The sequence below is a fragment of the Laetiporus sulphureus genome (genome assembly GCF_001632365.1).
Source record: "Laetiporus sulphureus 93-53 unplaced genomic scaffold LAESUscaffold_69, whole genome shotgun sequence".
Taxonomy (NCBI): domain Eukaryota; kingdom Fungi; phylum Basidiomycota; class Agaricomycetes; order Polyporales; family Laetiporaceae; genus Laetiporus; species Laetiporus sulphureus.
This window is the reverse complement of record NW_024468578.1, coordinates 44,855-59,516: the sequence shown is the minus strand read 5'-3', so window position 1 is coordinate 59,516 and position 14,662 is coordinate 44,855. Positions and strand designations below refer to the sequence as shown.

At 52.9% G+C, this 14,662-nt stretch overlaps 5 protein-coding genes across 5 annotated transcripts; 2 read left to right on the top strand and 3 right to left on the bottom strand.

Annotated features, from left to right (window-relative positions):
* Positions 1-14: 14 nt before the first annotated feature.
* On the bottom strand, positions 15-1,304 carry LAESUDRAFT_816206 (uncharacterized protein; the record flags this gene model as incomplete). The annotated part of the gene is made up of 5 exons (XM_040914756.1): positions 15-102; positions 163-259; positions 337-436; positions 492-705; positions 772-1,304. The coding sequence occupies 5 exons, from the start codon at positions 1,302-1,304 to the stop codon at positions 15-17; spliced, it is 1,032 nt and encodes a 343-aa protein (XP_040758678.1).
* Positions 1,305-4,865: 3,561 nt separating this feature from the next.
* Positions 4,866-6,494, top strand: LAESUDRAFT_764157 (uncharacterized protein; the record flags this gene model as incomplete). Its single annotated transcript, XM_040913392.1, has 3 exons — positions 4,866-5,162; positions 5,217-5,576; positions 5,631-6,494. 3 exons carry the CDS (start codon positions 4,866-4,868, stop codon positions 6,492-6,494), a joined length of 1,521 nt encoding a protein of 506 aa, XP_040758677.1.
* Positions 6,495-7,714: 1,220 nt separating this feature from the next.
* Positions 7,715-8,083, bottom strand: LAESUDRAFT_664964 (uncharacterized protein; the record flags this gene model as incomplete). The annotated part of the gene is made up of 2 exons (XM_040905161.1): positions 7,715-7,866; positions 7,942-8,083. The coding sequence occupies 2 exons, from the start codon at positions 8,081-8,083 to the stop codon at positions 7,715-7,717; spliced, it is 294 nt and encodes a 97-aa protein (XP_040758676.1).
* Positions 8,084-10,651: 2,568 nt separating this feature from the next.
* Positions 10,652-11,799, top strand: LAESUDRAFT_764155 (uncharacterized protein; the record flags this gene model as incomplete). Its single annotated transcript, XM_040913391.1, has 2 exons — positions 10,652-10,870; positions 10,933-11,799. 2 exons carry the CDS (start codon positions 10,652-10,654, stop codon positions 11,797-11,799), a joined length of 1,086 nt encoding a protein of 361 aa, XP_040758675.1.
* A 542-nt stretch (positions 11,800-12,341) lies between these two features.
* On the bottom strand, positions 12,342-14,091 carry LAESUDRAFT_687363 (GroES-like protein). The gene is made up of 5 exons (XM_040905950.1): positions 13,574-14,091; positions 13,442-13,520; positions 13,157-13,382; positions 12,695-13,092; positions 12,342-12,643 (listed from the first exon to the last, which is right to left on the bottom strand). The coding sequence occupies exons 1-5, from the start codon at positions 13,837-13,839 to the stop codon at positions 12,524-12,526; spliced, it is 1,089 nt and encodes a 362-aa protein (XP_040758674.1). The 5' UTR covers positions 13,840-14,091; the 3' UTR covers positions 12,342-12,523.
* Positions 14,092-14,662: the final 571 nt, after the last annotated feature.

Genomic DNA, 14,662 nt, shown 5'->3' with positions numbered 1-14,662 from the left:
ACTATAGCTCAGAATCATTTCTCGTCCTCATCTGCGTAGGCATCGGAATAACGATGTCTCTCCGCAACGGCTGCGTGAAGAGCCGCCATCGAACGACGTAAACTATATTGCGAAAACTATGCATCAATAATGTTCTGTCATTGCAAAGTAAGAGCAACACACCTCATCTGCTCATCGTAATACTCCCGAATCTCGCGATAGCGCTGGAGGCGGAGACGCTTGTGCACGAAGACGAGAGCGGCGAGGGTGGCTGTCATACCTGGAGGAAGTATTGTAAAGCGGAACGTCAGTCATGACGATCTTGTTGTGCAGCAGGGAGCGAGGAACAACGCTTACAAGCCAGAACGCAGACGGCTGTGATGGCGTACTTCCATGGCGCAATTCGCAAGGGCATCGACGGCGAAGGGACACAGGTCCCCGACGAGCCGCATTTGTACTATAAGCATCGTGTGAGTCAGCATCATGACGCATGCAATGGCGAGTGTATGCACGCTCTCGCACTCCCGATCTGCATCGCATGCTGCGCCAAGTGGCTTGCTTGGGACGCACTGCAGGGACGCGCCGTCACAATACAGTGGCTGCGGCGGAGTGGTGCGGCAGTTGTCCCGGGCGATACTGTTAATATACTGTCGTCCGTCAGGGCCTTCGTCAACGTAGGTGTTGTTGTCGATGATGCAAGCCTGGCCGAGCGTCGCGTTCGCGTACCTGCGCCCAAGCATATCAGCAAATCACGAACGTCCTTCTCGTCGTCGCAGCTCCAATAATACGTACATGCAGATTTCGCGTAAGCATATCGACCCATTGACGTTCCGCTCGCTCGACAATGCTATTCGTTCGGAGCCAGGTGGTGGTGCGCACTGGTCGTCCCGGTTCATCTCGCATGGCTGTCCCGGCGCCACGAGCGGCCGACACCCGCTACCCTCGTCCGGACAGAAACGCCCGACTGGACAGAGCGGAGGCAGGGTGAGAAGGGGAGCGGAAGCATTTGATGGGCCGGATTCGTCAGCGTGGTAGTACCAGAACGGAAACTCGTCCCGGCGACAGAGACGTGGCTGGCAGGTGCCTGTGCTGCTGGTGGACGTTGTGGAGCTGGAAGTCGTGATGTTTGCTTGGGACGAAGAGCTGGAACAGAATGTCGTCTCGGAGCAGTCACTGAGGAGCTTGTGAGAGGAAGGGTCGAGGTGGGTGTTGGAGGGAGAGCAGGCGCCGCCTTCAGGGACGTTTCCCGAGGAGACGTGGAGCGGGAGACAAGTTAGTATAAGGATAATCGGTGCGAGCATCGTGCGCTGGATTAAAGCGACCATGTTGGCGGGGAGAGGGAATAAGAGACGCGATCGAGGGAACAGATAGCTGATTGTGAAGCGGGTCGAGGTGCGCAGGTTCGTTCGATTCAAGACTGCTAGGGTGCTCGCGCACCAGTTCCAGCGCGATCGCTTTGTAGCTAGGCCAGGATGATATGCCTTCCGTGTCGGACCAAAAGCTCGACCGGGACCATGCGAGATCAAGACATCTTCCAACAGATAGTCCGAAGAGAACGAATGAAATGTCCAGCATCGGCGAATAGCATATACTAATAAAAGGGGACTACCACATGAGATGCAGACATTCAGAGCTGAGCCTGGAAGTCGAGACTCCCTCGCAGGTCGTACAAATGCGATAGCCGGCAGATCCACAAGCAACGCGACATCTGCGGAGTTGGTTCGATTCCATAGACCGTAGCGTAGAATCAGCTTCCAAGTGCTGACAGGACATGAGTCGTCGCCAAACAGCAATCCCAGAGGGAGGTCATCTCATATAGCAATCAAATTTGGCGTGTCTTGTGACAGACCCGAGAGTATCAGAGAAAATATAGTGAATATGTGTTGCTGTGAGGAGGTTGGGATAGGATGCAATGGTGGATGCCCGAAAGGTGAGAAGGAGGAGAAGAGAATGATCCCACATCATCACAGTACAGACAAGGAGCAGAGCAACATCCCGAGTTTGCATTTCACTGACTTTGTTATCGACGATGAAGCCAAGGCCAAAGTGCTTGCGGGGATCCGAATGAAACGCTCCATGACATGGTACTGCCCGATGCGCCATTTTCGAAGCGCAGGTTCGCCAGACTGGTCAACCGAACGAAAGTACAACTGTCGACGTATGAGGCACAGGATGCACGCAGTCATTCTTGAGGACTGTTGACATGCTCGCTCATGCAGGCCTCGAGATTATTGCATTAAAAAAGTAGGCTTTGAGAGACGTGCCTTGAATGGATTCAATGTGGCACTGCCATAGCAGTTCCTGACCTCGGATTCGTCGTCTCTCACCGGTGCCACTTTTCGAGCTTGTCCAGCGGTCTGCGCCCACAAGGTCGCCAGAGAGTGACTGACTGGATTGAGTTGGCGGAACGTTCTGCTATTTCACTGCTAGCAGCAATGTTGGGAGATGGGTGGCTGACACCGAGCCGATGAAACGTTGGGTTCCTAGTCGTACGCAACACGCGCGTTGCTGCTGGGTTGGGAAGTAGGGCACTATCGTTGCTCAGAGAGGCACAATCAGAACATTTTTCTTGAATGCATATAATAGGTCTAATTCTGGCCGGATCGAGAACTTCAACAAGCCGCACGCCAGGTTATATTCCGGATAGCTCGAGACGCAATTGTGACCACGACCAGTGACGATGACCATGTGCCTGACTCGATTTACCATTGAGAATGGAGCAAACTTCTAAGCGAATAAGTACTTACTTCAGGCCCGGCCATTGCACATCTCACTTCAGCAACAGAGAAGCGGCGCACAGGAACCCTTAACCTGGCGTGATCTCGAATGTTCCTGTGCCACAGCCGAAGGGTTGACGTTAATTGGGTTTGTGCGAACGCATGGACATTCCGATTGAAAGTTCGTCGGCAGTACGAGCGGCGTAACTGCTACACATAAGCAGTTCTCAATAGCGGAAGAAATTTTAAGCGCGTAAGCAAACACTGTAGCTGTTCATCCTGGCATTGGAAGCTTTTCGAAGCAGGCGGGCCGAAGGTCAACAGTGGGTGTATGCCAGACTTTAGATCTTTTATTTGGGCGGTGAACCGACAGCCTTCTCCTAAAGAGCAATACTTACTTACTGACATAGTGTAGTGTAGAGCGCAAGTTGGCTTACCTTCGGAGGCCTTCTCGAATAGCGCTGAAGCCAGTAGCCCGGGTGGAAAGATGGGCGATCATCGATCATCGATCAGGCCTCAGGAGATGCGACGCGCGGCGGTCTCGTATGTACGCAATGCGACGCTGACCTGCCCATGGCGCGCCTGGCATTTGACGTCCACCAACTTTTAGCCTCCGAGCTCCATCAGCCACGGTGGCTGATTGTTTGTATATTGTGTCGCCAGTCGTCGTAGGGCGGGTGAGGAAAATAAAGTTCATCTGGACTTTCGGATCTAATTCACGTGATAAAATATCATTAGTCATATGTGTCATGGCATCGCACGGTACCCGGAGATCACTTTCCGCCGGTCGATTATCGCCTGTAATGGCAGCTGGTTTGATGACTTGTTGGGCGCTACCCGGTGTTAGATCCCCCTTTGGGATGGGCGCATTTCCGGCGAGGCAGTTGGATGAACTTTTTTTTGATTCGGATGGCTGGCTTAGGGTGGCCCGTCTGCGCTGTCCCTTGCCCTCTCCCACCATCCTCCTCTCCCCACCGTTGTCCTCGTCCTTCCTCTCCCTCCTTCGCTCTTGTCTCCGTCGCTCAGCTCACTCTCTTACGCACCTGTGCGCATGGCTGATGCATCTTGCCGTCGTCAACGCGTCTTGTCAACTCCAGGGCAGGCTCTATTGCTGGCTGATCCAGACAATCATACATAAAGTTCGACTTGAAACTCCTACTGCGTCTCCTCCCTTTGCGCGTACAACCAGGTTCTTCTCCTTGCATTCGAATGTTGAAACACTCATGTGGTTGCGATACCGCGGTCTTACCTCGGTGGGGGTCATGCTAGAACGGTGCACTTGTCTACACTGCAATCAAGGACATGTATCGGCATCAAGTGGTCTCTCATCTTCACTGCGTCCCTCTGTCTGACGATCTTCTCATGCCTGGAGTAGCGGAACCGCATCAGCTGTGATCGTGCCTCTGTGCGATGCCACTGCGGATTACGCACCAGTCGGCACAATTGACCACATTGTTCGTGCGACTTGCGCCTACGGAGTCCATACTAGCGTGGCAAGCTGCTATCGTGTTCCCTAGGATGCCCGAATGCCTTCGCGTAGTGTCTCTGCTGCCGTCACATCTCTAATCGCTGTGCTCGGACTTCTCTTCCTAGAAGACCTGGTTAGGCTGAACTGCGGTGTCACGGCAGCTTTTCAGGCTGCGTTATCGCCATTGTTGGCTACATTATCTGCAAGCTCTCGAGAATATGGCCAAGTCTGCATAGTATTCGTGCCGGGACGATTGCTTGGTGTCGCGGCAACGCGCTGGCTAGAGCGCGTTTTTCGTTGGACGCGGGTCTGCAACTTCTTATTTTTCTCTTGCTGGCATACGCATGTCGTTTGGTCATGGAGAATGGTTGCCTGAGTTTCTTGAGCAAGGAGAAACACCGCTCTCAAGCGCCTACGAGTCTGAAAAGGCATCAGCGCTTGGTGACAGTGACAGTCACGAGCCCAATACGCGCGGCTGCTGGACGCTTTCCTCGATAGTCCTGTGGGCCATTAATCCAAGGAACATCCTCTCTTGCACTTCTCGATCTCCTACAGTGGCATCGCAGCCAGCACTGCAAATTCCTTTGCCCACTGGTCATCAATCTAAGCCTCCCAGGCAGATAATCTTTCCTCCCTCGCACAAGAACACCGCATCTCACATACACCAGCTTTCACGAACTTTCACAGCTCGGTTGGATTCCATGGTCATGGCGGCACCCGATGCGCAAGATGATATATTCGAGGCCGTCGAGGACGTGGTGCGGATCGCGTATGGCCTGGAGGACGACGTAGATTCTACAGACCTGCGGCGGATCTGCAAGGAGCGTGCAAGAATGACCAACGACTCGAAGGCGATCCAGCTATCGCAATCGCTGTATTCTATGTATACATTGCGAAAGAAGCAAAACGATATCAGCTCCTCGATGCACAATGCCTCCCCGGTCTCAACGCAGCAGACGACCCCGGATAGTAGCGTAGACCGCAGGACGGCGGTAGCGGTGCGCGTCCTTCCTGTGTTTCAACAGAAGTTTCCTTATAAAACTCAATCGCAGGATGGTACAAATACTGTTGAGCGAAAACCACGAACGTTCACAGCTCGGCTGGATCCAATGTTCATGGAGGCACCCAATGCGCGAGATGACATATTGGAGGCCGTCGAGAACGCGGTGCGGATTGCATATGGCCTGGAGGACAGCGTAGATTCGACAGACCTGCGGCGGATCTGCGAGCAGCGTGCCAAAATGGCCAGGGACTCGAAGGCGATTAAGTTGTTGGACGTGTTGTGTCGTGTGTATGCGTGGCGAAAGCAGCAAAACGATAACGCGATCACTCTCCCAACCCACGATGCCTTACCCGTCTTCACGCTGCCGAAGGTCCCAGGTACTAGCGTCGACCGCAAGACAGCCGTGCAGGTGAGCATCCTTCGTGCGTATCAACAGAAGTTTTCTCTGAAATCTAAATTGCAGGACGGTGCAAACACGCTTGAGCGGGAACGGGCGACATTCGCCGTGGTGGTCGGTATCAACTCGTACGGCGAGGGCTTCAAGCTGAACGGAGCGAATAAGGACGCGCTTTCAGTTTACGACTTCCTTCTACACGATCTCCAGATTCCGTCGGCCCACATCAAGCTACTTCTCGACCACGACGCTACGCGCCAGTGCATTATGGACGCCCTACATACACACCTCCTCAATAACCCTGACATCCGCCCTGGCGACGCAATCATATTCTACTTCGCAGGACACGGGTCTAGCCACGACGCCCCCGGCAAGGGCGCTGTTGAATACATCATGGCAGTGGATGGCAAGCTCATCTGTGAACACGAACTGCACACCTTTCTCAAGGATCTGTCCCACGCGAAGGGCAAGAACATCACCGTCATTCTCGACTGCTGCTTTGCCGCTGGATGTACGCGGGACGGCTGGTCCGCCCACCCTGGATCGTCAGGATTGTATTCGGGATCACAGAGAGTACGACGCGTGGACCCGTCCGTTGTCGCTGCGATCCAAGGCCTACCGGGATCGGATTGTGCGCATTGTTTAGCAGGCGACGATGATTGGGAGCGGGACATGACGACACATGTGCTCCTTGCTGCGTGCCGCGACTACGAGCTTGCTTTTGAGAACGCGAAGGGCGGCGCGTTCACTGTCGCGCTGTTGAGACACCTCCGATCCGTTCCGCGAGATACGATCACATACAAGCAGCTCATGGACAGTTTTCCGAATTTGGGTCCAAGGCAACACCCTGTCGCCGTAGGGGACCATAGGAATGATACTCTTTTTCGTATTGGGTGGCATGACTCGCAGAAGTCGTCTTCTGCTGCTCGGTGATGGCGTCTCTGCAAGTCTGACGCTTACTCTTGCGCGGCTTGCAGAGACGCTCAAAACCGTATCGTGGGATTCAAGCACGGAAAGCTTCCGAATTTTGAAGGTATTGCTTCATGTTGCTTCAAAGTGCCGCTTTTATTTTGCATAGCATCAGATCGCTCTCCATTTCGTTATTTCCCCTCTTTGGATATCTGGATTTCCCATCTTTTATGATATATTGAGGGGCGTTGATGTTCTTGTTTGATCGAAGGCGCCGTGTATAGGATCGTTTGTATAGGATCGGACTGCTCTCCATCTCATTATTCCCCCTCTTTGGATATCTGGATTTCTCATCTTCTATTATTTGTTATGTTATGGGGCATTGATGCTTTTGTTTGTTGTAGTATCTGAGTATACGGCCACGAATACATGATTATGTTTAGTACGTTGACGGGTTTTCAGGATGGCGAGCCCAAGATTGCGACCAGACATGCATGTGCCGGAGCCGACGCAAGTCTGTGTGGTATTCCAGCGCATACGTTTTCAAGACCTGCCTACGCAAAGAGGTGCATTCGCACACTCTGGATATAGCGGTTCCTGGAACGCATCGATGGACACATCGACTGAAGATGGCTTGCCGAGACGGGTGTCGAAATGCGGTGTTCGTATGGTGGAGCGAAGAAAGCTGTATCGAACGACGGTGCCAGGCTCGGATCGCGTTATCTAGGTTTTTCACGCTCGATCAGCTGTGAATAGTGCCCAAGTCCACCCGGCTTACGGTACGATAGGACGCGAGAGGGTTATGATGGTAAGCAACACAGTGCTGCTTTGAGTGCCGTCTTTGTCAAAGTGCTGCTCTCTGTCTAGGCAGTAGGGAACGTTCAACGGGCAAGCTGGTCGCTACTGCTTCTTTTCATCATCCAGTTTGATGCAGGTATAGCGGCAAGACCACCCTGCACTCGATTCGGCAGCCAATACGTTACCATGCCCTCACATTCATACGCTCGCTATGGCGGAGCTCGTCGACACTCTTACCGCCTCATGCTCGGTATCAGACAGAGCTGATTCAATAAGGCACCTGTGACCTCAAGAGTCGATTAACAGGCATTTTTCTTTAGCAAGAGATAGGCGGGCGAAGCACGATCGAAAACGGAGAACAAGTCAAGGGTATCGATCTGAAGAGCGAGCTAGCACCGTGCGCTCTATCATACACTGAGCAGACAAACTCGAGAGCATGTTTGCAACTAACATCGGATAACAGGCGGATCAGCCTCTGCAGAATACTCTTCATTCCTACGGATCGTGATGTTGAGCATGCCACCGGCTTCCAACCGGACACGGGTTGTGGTCAAGTCGACATCGTGCGGAGAGAAGGATATCTCCCACTCGCAATGAGCTAATAGACAAATATACGCGTCAATATAAGCGGTGAGAGCGCTGCACGGACCCCAGCCCGCGACTAGCTACGCACAGTCTTTCTCTTGGTGCCACGCATCCACGGTGACAGCCAGCCGGTCGCCTCGTTTCGCGTAAGCGGTGATCATCTCGGCCGAGAGACCTTCCCAGAGAGGGGCGGAGAAGACGTACTCAAAAGGAGTCGCGGTGAAAGTCATGGAGGGAGCTGGAATAGCGCGTCGCGAGTGAGCGAGTGGAGATTCTGGAAGAGGGGCAGGTTGGTCGAGTTTCATTAGCGTCGCCGGGGTTGCAGGTGGAAGATCAGGCAGAGCAGTGTCACGGCGTATGAAGGAGCGCCCAACATCTTGGGACGCCAAGGACCGTAGAGACGTAATTGAAGCCAGCGAAGAGGACAAGGAAAGCGCTGAAAATGCTTCATGCACCGTGTTCGTGTCGAAAGAAGCCGAGGCTATTAGGCTCATGGAAGAGGAACTTGAAGGAGGTCCCACGTTGAGCGAAGTGTTACTCGCAAATTGACAACTGGCCACTATGGACGGGCCCACTGGAGCACATGAAGGTCGTCGATCACGGTGGAGGCCAAGATGAACGGGGTCGTCATCATCGAAGATCGATGAGGATGTAGATGCACGTAGACCTAGTAAGTGACACTTAAGAAAGGACCTCAACGGCTAGAAAGTTGCAAACCAAACCTGGACCGTCCATTACAGAGTTATCTTCTCCTTGAAGGGCTCCAAATGCACTAAGTTCGTCCTTCCTCGCCGATAAGCTCGAGCTCTCTGGCAATGTGCTCTTCCGGATTGATTCATGGGAAACAGTCGGAGGGATGGTATTGACAGGTAATTGACGGTCTGCGGAGTCGATAGCACCGGCGCCAGTACGAGCACGGTGGTTGACGCTGAGATGACGAAGCAAACTTGCGTTTGTGACCGAAGTCAACCGTGCGCGGGCTGTATTGATGATAGACATCTTTAAAGAGGAAATTGTGGAAAGTCACGACCAACGTGGGAGGATATGGTACGTGGATGCTCAGAGTCGAGAGTTGAAAGTGAACGAGCGGTGATCTTAGACTCAATGGGATTTTTGAAACGGGCCAGATGCTAACTTGAAATCCTGACGGCCTGCAGTGACGCTGTTGCCGATCACGCCCAATCGGATCGATCGTGAGTGGGCATTGCTATGCGTGGTACGTAGACACATACCTTCAATCACACGTAGAATGTCTGACTCACGCATGCTTCAGATTCAGGGCGCAGAAACATGTAGATTTTTGACGCAGGTTTGGTCTTTTCCCAAGGAGTGGCCGCAGCATTTATATGCACAGGATAAGTTCGCCCGTTTGGCCAGTTGATAGCAAGGTAGTTGAATTTGAAGGAACAGTGGACTACCATAAAAGTGGATGTGTTGACGCGCAACGCTTGAGCTGTCCATAACTTCGTGGATTTGTAGATACGAAGACCTGAAATGGTAACTGATCTTAGCCGTTTGTGGCCAAGATCACAATGAAAATAATCTCCAACAAACATCAAGGATGATCATGACCGCTGGAAGCGAGCCGCACTGGCAGCGTTAGAGACAGTGGAGATCGTAATCGATCACGCTCGCACAGCGCTCAAAGTTTGTCTAGTATAAATACATTACTCGATTTTTCGAACCTCTTGCTGGATGTGCTCCCAGCACGTAATCGCGAGTGCAGTCTATGAAATATGGTTACAAAGCGAAGCAGAAGCTGTACATAGCTTGCAATAACCGTTTTCTGCCAGTCCATCGGAACGTTTCTTTCTCCTTGATACCTTGTTTAGGATCGATTTTCTCTCATATTGATCGAATCGTTGCACTCGAAGCCTGAAGGCTGCACAATAAGCAGAGAGATTCATCGCAGACGAGGGTCGGAGTTTAAATTCCTCATACTAGAGCGCCGAGCTTGCCTGTCCCTGTCCTCGATGCGCCTGCCGCTCAGAGCGTTGTCCGTTCGGCAAAAGCTCTCGCGAGGTCCCTTTCAATGCTCAGTGCACAGCTCAGTACACGTCATCCTATGATGCTACTCGTCTGCTTCCTCATCTCTCCGTCCCGGGCTCCTTATCAGTAACCTCGCCAGGTCGTTTTAAGTCCTTCGTGTTCCGTGCTACAGATGAACATGCTTCTAGTATGGTCTGGATCGCTGTCTGTATGAGTATTCCTGACATTCCTGGCATTTGTAATGTTCTAACAACCGTCGTGACACTCGGAGCAAGACATACCAATTACGTTGCCTATGAAGCGCACGCCGTCTTTCAAGCCTAGATCTCGGGGAGAGCGATCGAGTCCATAGGCAATACTTGTCCTAATACGCTCCGGCGAGGCTGCAGCGTCGAGTACATAACGCAGCTGATACGAAGTGGGGCAAAATGTATCACCGTCACTATTGACTCGCTCTCCACGAACGGTTGACTGGGTCTTACAATCCGCGAGTATTGGCACGTACGACCTTCACGACCCTTCACGTTCTATTTCCCAGGAACTGTAGATCGGCTGTACAAACTGATCGTGGCTCGTGAGCTGTGCATACCAAGCGCTATCCATGTGAGTCCCCGCGGTCTCCAATCTCGTTGTCCTAGTTCATGACATCTGGGGGATCAGAAGTTTTGATATCCGACGTTCGAATGGTGCAGGTTGCAGTTGCCTGCTCGGTACGCTATCGTGATGACTTGTACGAACGTTATAAGATCTTAGATCACGAAATCAAGAAATTAAGCGCTGCTCTGTGTGCAGCCAGAAGTCATCCTGGAATGCATTATCTCGATCTTTCAGCCGCCGCCGATTTACGAGAAGATCCCAAGAACGACAAGCCGACGGAAATCCAAGGATACCTGCAGTTATCCAGTGAACTCAATCACAAGAAGAAAGAGAAGGACGAGATTATGTGCTACCTCTCAGCAATGTTTCCTCTTCCTAAGCCAACTACCACCTCCATAGTTGCGCCTCCTCGCTTAAAAACGGCATCCTTGGTATGTTCGCCTCATATTCAATATTACGTGAATCTGACTCGCCTCACTTTGATCTCTCACAGAACTCCAGCGCACCTGTTGATCCAGTCTGGGCTGTCGTGATCGGCACCAATAAGTATGCCCATGCACAATGGTTGGACGGAGCCGTCAAGGACGCATGTGCTGTTCGAGAGTTCCTGCTGCACTTTCTTCATGTTCCAGAGGACCACATCTCCCTGCTGCTTGACCGGAACGCGACTCGCGAAGCCATCATCACAACCTTGCACGACCACCTACTCAACAACCCCATGATCAAACGTGGCGATGCGATCATCATCTACTTCGCAGGGCATGGAGCTCGCTATGTGAACGATCGTGGAGGCTCCTACGAGGCCATCGTCCCTGCAGATCGCGGAAAGATGCTATCAGCAGACAGCCTCGACATCGTCGAAGATATATGCGAGCACAAGCTCCATTCCTACTTGAATCAACTCCGCGATGCGAAAGGGTACAACATCACCCTCATCCTCGACTGTTGTTATTCGGGAGGATGTTCTCGAGGAGGTCCCGCAGCGACACGTGCGGTCAGGTCCGCGGCGCCCCTGCATCATCCCCCACCACGACTCGACCAGCGCACCGCTCAATGCGAGCGCAAGCGTTGTGTCCGTTGTCTCACAGGAGACAACGACTGGGAGCGTGACATGACATCACACGTTCTGCTCGCGGCATGTCAGGAGGACGAGCTGGCGATGGATTCCGTACGTGGCGGTGCATTCACACGAGCTCTCCTGCGGCGACTTCGGTTGATTTGCTCGACCACCTGTTTGACCACCATGACGTACGTTCGGCTGATGGCGAAGCTTGTCAGCCTGGGCGAGCGGCAACATCCCATGGTTGTGGGCGAGCACCAAGATAGCGTGCTCTTTCGCGTTTGCGATCGTTCTCGGTGACAGTGAATGCCTCCGTCAGCACTTTAGACGAAGGATTTCGCTCTCGGATTTTTCGAAGAGCACGGCATACACTTGTATAATTAGAGCAAGACGCGGTTTGGTGTGCCAGATGTATGATAGTCATGTCAAGTTCTGCAAAGGCAAGCGTAGTGTAATTATTACAGGTTCTTGGCCACCCCATCGATAGCGATCGCCGGGAGGTCCTTTCCTTTACAGCCTCTTTGTGTCGTCAACCAGTATGTGGCTATCCTAATCAAGGGAATTGGCTTGAAATCTCGAGGGTAGGGAGTATCCCCTCGACGTTATATAGATATTGATGTTAGGGGCTGCTGGGGGTGTCACAACAGTCTTCAATCCTCGGACTGCACTTGCAACCATACGAGTGACGTGAAGTGCCACTTCTTGAGAGAGAGAGACACGTTGCAGTCAGATCCTCGATGGTCAAACAACCAGACCGTGGGCGAGCGAATGAGTGCACCTTGTTTACGCGCGACGCGTTTATCAGCGCCACCGACATGTCTTCCTCGAGCATTAGTCCAGGACGGTTTTACATAACGAACATCTGTTCGCATTCGATGACCGCATCTATAACGAGTCGCGCAATGTATCAATGTTTTACACATTTAAATACAGCCTCCATAACTGTATGTATCCTCAGATCTGAAGTTCAAAGTCGTCTCACATGTGTCCAGTTCGGCCACACGCGATCCCGTTCATGCACGGCTCATTGTGTCTCCTGAGGGCGCACGACCAACTTGACGCCGCTCACTTTGTTATTGGTGAAGCGCACCAACGCGTCTGCAATAGCGCCCAATCCTCCAGGGACGAGGTCGACCGGATTAGGCTGTACACGCAGTCAGCTATAGTCAGTTCTGCACTTGTGACGAGGACGTACCTTGATAGTCTCTTCCTCGAGCAGACCGGGAAGTGCCTTAAACAAGCTCGACGTGAGAGCCCGATTCTGCTCACACACATACGCTGACGCGAAGACCTTCACCACGCGCTTTTGCTCCTCTGGCTTCACCTTGATCTTCGGCGGCAGCACGAGAACGAGCGTCCCTCCCGGCGCGAGAATGTCGTACGCCTCCTGCTGCGTCTGCGGGAATGACACGGCGTCGAAGATGACCTCGAACGGTGCAGAGGTAATCTTCGCGATCTCGGCACGCAGAGAGGACGTGGAAAGGTGCCGGTCGAGGAAGTGCGTTGCGCCGAGGGAGAGAAGGAGGGGCGCATTATGCGGGGAGGCGGTGGCAATGATCGGGGAGAAACCGGCGAGTTTCGCGAGCTGAACAACTAAGAAGGGGATCCAAACCCGCATTCCAGTAGATGATGGAAAACCATGGTGTAATGCACGCACCATACTGTCCCACAGATCCAGACGCACCAAGGACGAGGAATGGCTTTCCTGCGTACTTCCCACGCCCGCCCGCGTCCCAGGGCGGAAAGAGCCCTGCGCTGCCAAAGGGACCCGCACCTTCGTGTGCAGCGTCTAGGGGCAGATTCTGGGTGAAAAGGCCGAGTGCGGCGGTGAGAAGCCCCACGGGGAGGGTAGCAGCTTGCTCAAATGAGATATTAGACGGGATCTATAAAGAGATTAAACAAATGCTTGGTATATGGGACGGGGTTTGATCGAAAAACCTGCCTTGGCGACGAGATCGGCGCGCGCGAGCGTGTATTGCTGGAACCCGGCGTGCGAGTTCTCGTAGTAACTTTCCACGATGCTAGCTCGGGTCGTCAAAGATCGCATCACGCAAGAAAGTGTATCGTGACATACACCCGATCGCCCTTCTCAAATCCAACTACGCCTTCGCCCAGCGTCTCCACGGTCCCCGCGATGTCCATGCCGAGCACCGCAGGGTAGTGTGTCACGAATACGCCGTATTCCTGCACTTTGATGTCGAGAGAGTTGAGAGCGGATGCATGTATCTTGATGAGCAACTCGCCCGGCCCGGGGTGGGGGACGGGGACGTGGGTGACGACGAAGACGCCATGCTTGTCGGTAAGGACAAGGGCCCTTTGGGTGGTCGGTGGGAGGGTCATACTGATGTGCGGATGCCCTCTCGTGAATCGGGAACTTGTTTTATATCATATTTAGGGGGACTACGACTTCGGCCGGCATGATGGCATACATTGCTTGATGGTTGAGCAGGCCAGGACCCACCCAGGGTTCCGACCGGATGATAGAGTGAGCAAGGACATCCAGAAAACAAAGGGACCCAGCAGTCAGATTGAAGAAAAGTAAATATTGTCGGAAGACTTGAGACAGAGCATTGACGAGACCGTCGATGAGCTACAGCGCCGTGAACAGAATTCGCAGCCACCCCGACGACTCGTTTTGCACGTGATCCACATGACAAAGCAGCGATGACAGCGCCTCTCCCTCGCCCTCGCGTACGCTACGGCGGACGCCGAAAGCGCTTAACCTGTTCTTTGCTTTGGTGTCCAAGTTGTAAGTAGACTTTGTCGCGCGCTTTAGATGATCAGTCGAGAGCTGGAGCATAGGCAGATCTGAAATAACGTTGGCACAGTCCATAGAAGTACTGTCACTTGCAAACAAGCTTACTCGATCTAATACCAGTGTTAGACCTCATACCGACTGCATGTTACTTTCAAAGCACATCAGCGCAACAGTGAGGGCCGGTGCCCAGCCACTTTGGTCGCGGAAATTGCCATTGCGTCTAAACGAAGTTGGGAAGAGGGAAAGTCCAGCCTCAGCGAGTAGGACAGCACGGCCGCTGTGATGAAGTCAACAGATAGTCAGTGAGTAAATTTGGCGGTGCATCTCCGTGGTAGATCCGCCCATCTCATGACCATTTATTTGCTCGAAATTACATATAGATAGGCGCTACTGCACCGTCGGCGT

Bases quoted from the DNA above. Each gene is read 5' to 3' on its own strand.
- LAESUDRAFT_687363 (XM_040905950.1), bottom strand. From the start codon at position 13,839: ATGACCCTCCCACCGACCACCCAAAGGGCCCTTGTCCTTACCGACAAG. The intron at 13,521-13,573 runs GTATGTCACGAT...GACCCGAGCTAG, and splicing joins TTTGAGAAGGGCGATCGGGT to CATCGTGGAAAGTTACTACG. The intron at 12,644-12,694 runs GTACGTCCTCGT...CTGCGTGTACAG, and splicing joins TCGAGGAAGAGACTATCAAG to CCTAATCCGGTCGACCTCGT.